General features: G+C 63.2%; 1 protein-coding gene across 1 annotated transcript; it reads left to right on the forward strand.

Annotated features, from left to right (window-relative positions):
* Window positions 1-624: 624 nt before the first annotated feature.
* On the forward strand, window positions 625-2,052 carry LOC122193917 (G patch domain-containing protein 4-like; the record flags this gene model as incomplete). The annotated part of the gene is given in 5 exon segments (XM_042894817.1): window positions 625-779; window positions 781-889; window positions 960-1,033; window positions 1,110-1,202; window positions 1,958-2,052. Coding segments are annotated over 5 exon segments (461 nt in total), but the record flags the coding sequence as incomplete, so codon positions are not given.
* Between the last annotated feature and the right edge of the window lie 725 nt (window positions 2,053-2,777).

Here is a 2,777-nt window from a genome sequence, read left to right on the forward strand (position 1 = left end):
GGAGCAACCAGGTCTCCCCGGAGCCCCCCCTTCTCCAGGCTGAAAGCTGCACTGGTTACAGCCAGCATAGAATGAAACCCTCCATTTCCGTGGCAGTTCTGAGAAGGATCCATCTGCCACTGTTGCCCTGGAAGGTTCCCTTCCTAACGCCCTGCTCGTGCCCTGGTCCTGCCACCAGGTTCCTACACTGCTTGGTAGTGTCTGCTCCCTCTGTTTGATTGCGTTCCCTTAGGACCAATTTCCATAAAATACTAAAGGGCACCGCAGCGTGTCGTCTGCATACGCACCCGTCTGTCATCTGCTTTCCTCCCTTCTAAATCACTGATTAGATTCCCGTCCTCTCTAAAATACTTCAATAGAATCACAGAACCACAGAATGGCGTGGGTTGAAAAGGCCAAACGGAGCCAGGGGAGGCTGAGGTTGGATGTAGGAGGAAGTTTTTCACACAGGTGGTGAGGCACTGTTACAGGCTGCCCAAGGAGGCTGTGGGTGCCCCATCCCTGCAGGCATTCGAGGCCAGGCTGGATGTGGCTCTGGGCAGCCTGGGCTGCTGGTTGGTGACCTGCACACAGCAGGGGTTGGAACTGATGCTCGCTGTGCTCCTTTCAACCCGGGCCATTCTGTGAGTCTACGATTCCATGGGTCCTTACGGCACCCTGCGGATCTCTCCGAGTCTCGCTTTTTGCGCATGCGCACACCCGAAGGCCCCGCGCACGCGCCCCCCCCCTTGAGTAAAGGCGGCGCTGTGCGGAGCGTGCGCGGTGCATGCGCAGAGAGCGGCGCGGCCCGGCCGCGAGGGGAGCCAGGCTGCCATGAGCGCGGCGGAGCCGCAGGGCGCCGGGCTGCGCTTCGCCGAGCGGGAGCTGAGGCGGCACGGATGGACGTGGGGTGAGCGCCGGCCCGATCGCTCCCGCTGAAGCGGCGGGGCGTGGCGGCTGAAGGGTGTCTCTATCCGCAGGCCGCGGGCTGGGGAAGTGGGAGGACGGCATCGCGCGGCCCATCCGCCCGAGCGTCAAGTGCGGCACCGCGGGGGTGAGCGCGGCCTTCAGACCCCCCCCAGCCCCCGGATCGGCCCGCCGCCGTTCCTCACCCCCGTCCTTCACCGCAGGTGGGGCACGACGCTGCCGAGCAGTTCTCCTTCCACTGGTGGGATCACGTCTTCAACGAGGCGGCGGCCAACATCGCCGTGCGGGACGGGCAGGTGCGGGGCGGGCGGGGGGAGTTACTGGGGGGGGGAATCATTGCAGCCCTTCTGAGCGGTGCGGGCCCTCCGCAGAACCTCTGAGTGCTGCCTGGAGCCCCCCCTCCCCTCCCCACTGCTATCCAGAGCTCACAGCGCCATCTGCAGCCCCTCGCTAACTGCCCAGTGCCACCTCCAGCCTCTCCCAGTGCCCCCAGTACTGCCTGCAGACCCTGACATGCTCCCAGTGCCACCCAAAACTCCCCACAGCCCCCTGCTGCCATCTGCAGCCCCTCAATACCCCTGTTGCTGCCCCCTCCCCCCAGTACTGCCTTGAGCCCCTCCCAGTGCCCCCCCAGTACAGCCTGCAGGCCCCAAGCACGCTCCCAGTGTCCCTCCAGTACTGCCCAGAGCTCCCTGGTGCTGCCTGGAGCTTTTTAGCACAATCCCAGCGCTCCCCAGTATTGCCCAGAGCTCCTCCTGGTACCCCGGTACCGCCTGTACCTCCCCAGTGCCCCCCACTGCTGTCCTAGCGTGGTCCTGGTGCCCCCCAGTACTGCCTGTAGGATCCCAGTGCCCCCAGCATCGCCCAGGGCTGCCTAAACCTTGGAATACAAAGCCATGTGCCCCCCCAGTACTGTCTGGGTTCCCCCTTTGGCTTTCTGGAGCTCCCGGTGCCCCCCGTTGTGCCTAAGCCCCTCCATAACAGTGCAGCGAGGCTCTGGGCTGTGACCAAGTGCTCTGTTCCTTCTCTCTGCCCCCTCCTCCCCCCCCAGGACGGGGTCTGTGTGGAGGCACGTTCAGAGCAGCGCTTTGGGCTCAGCACTAAGAAGCCCCACAAGGTGCCCCCCCCGGGCGGGGGGGGGGGGGGGCGCGGGGGGGGGGGGGGGGCCCGGGGGCAGTGGTGCTTCCCAGCCTGCTGCTGCTTGCACCCCCTCCCGTTTCCATGCCCCCCTTCCTTCTTCTATTTCCATGCACCCCTTTTCGATGCCTCCAGTTCCACACCCGCCTTCTCCACGTTCCCCATTTCCATGCTTTCCCATCTCCCCTGTTTCCATGTCCCAGTTCCGTGCCCACCTTTCACCTTTTTCACCTCATCACTTCCATGATCCCTTATCTCCCCCATTTCCATGCCCTCCCATTTCCATTCTCCCATCCCCCTCCCTTTTCCACACCCTCCCCTTTCTGTGCTCCCTTATTCTCCCCTTTCCATTTTCCCCAGTTCCACATGCACCATTTCCATGCCCCCTATCCCTCCCATTTCCATGCTTCCACACCCTTCCATTTCCACATCCTCCTCTTTTCATGCTTCCCCATCTCCCCATTTCGATGCCTCCATTTCTACACCCACCTTTCCCATCCCTGTTTCCACGCTCCCTATCTCCCCCATTTCCACACCCCCCCATTTCCACACCCCCCCATTTCCACACCCCCCCATTTCCACACCCCCCCATTTCCACACCCCCCCATTTCCACACCCCCCCATTTCCACACCCCCCCATTTCCACACCCCCCCATTTCCACACCCCCCCATTTCCACACCCCCCCATTTCCACACCCCCCCATTTCCACACCCCCCCATTTCCACACCCCCCC

This window comes from Lagopus leucura, unplaced genomic scaffold, assembly GCF_019238085.1.
Source record: "Lagopus leucura isolate 7727_CA_CO unplaced genomic scaffold, USGS_WTPT01 35083-1_obj-0_obj, whole genome shotgun sequence".
Classification (NCBI taxonomy): Eukaryota; Metazoa; Chordata; class Aves; order Galliformes; family Phasianidae; genus Lagopus; species Lagopus leucura.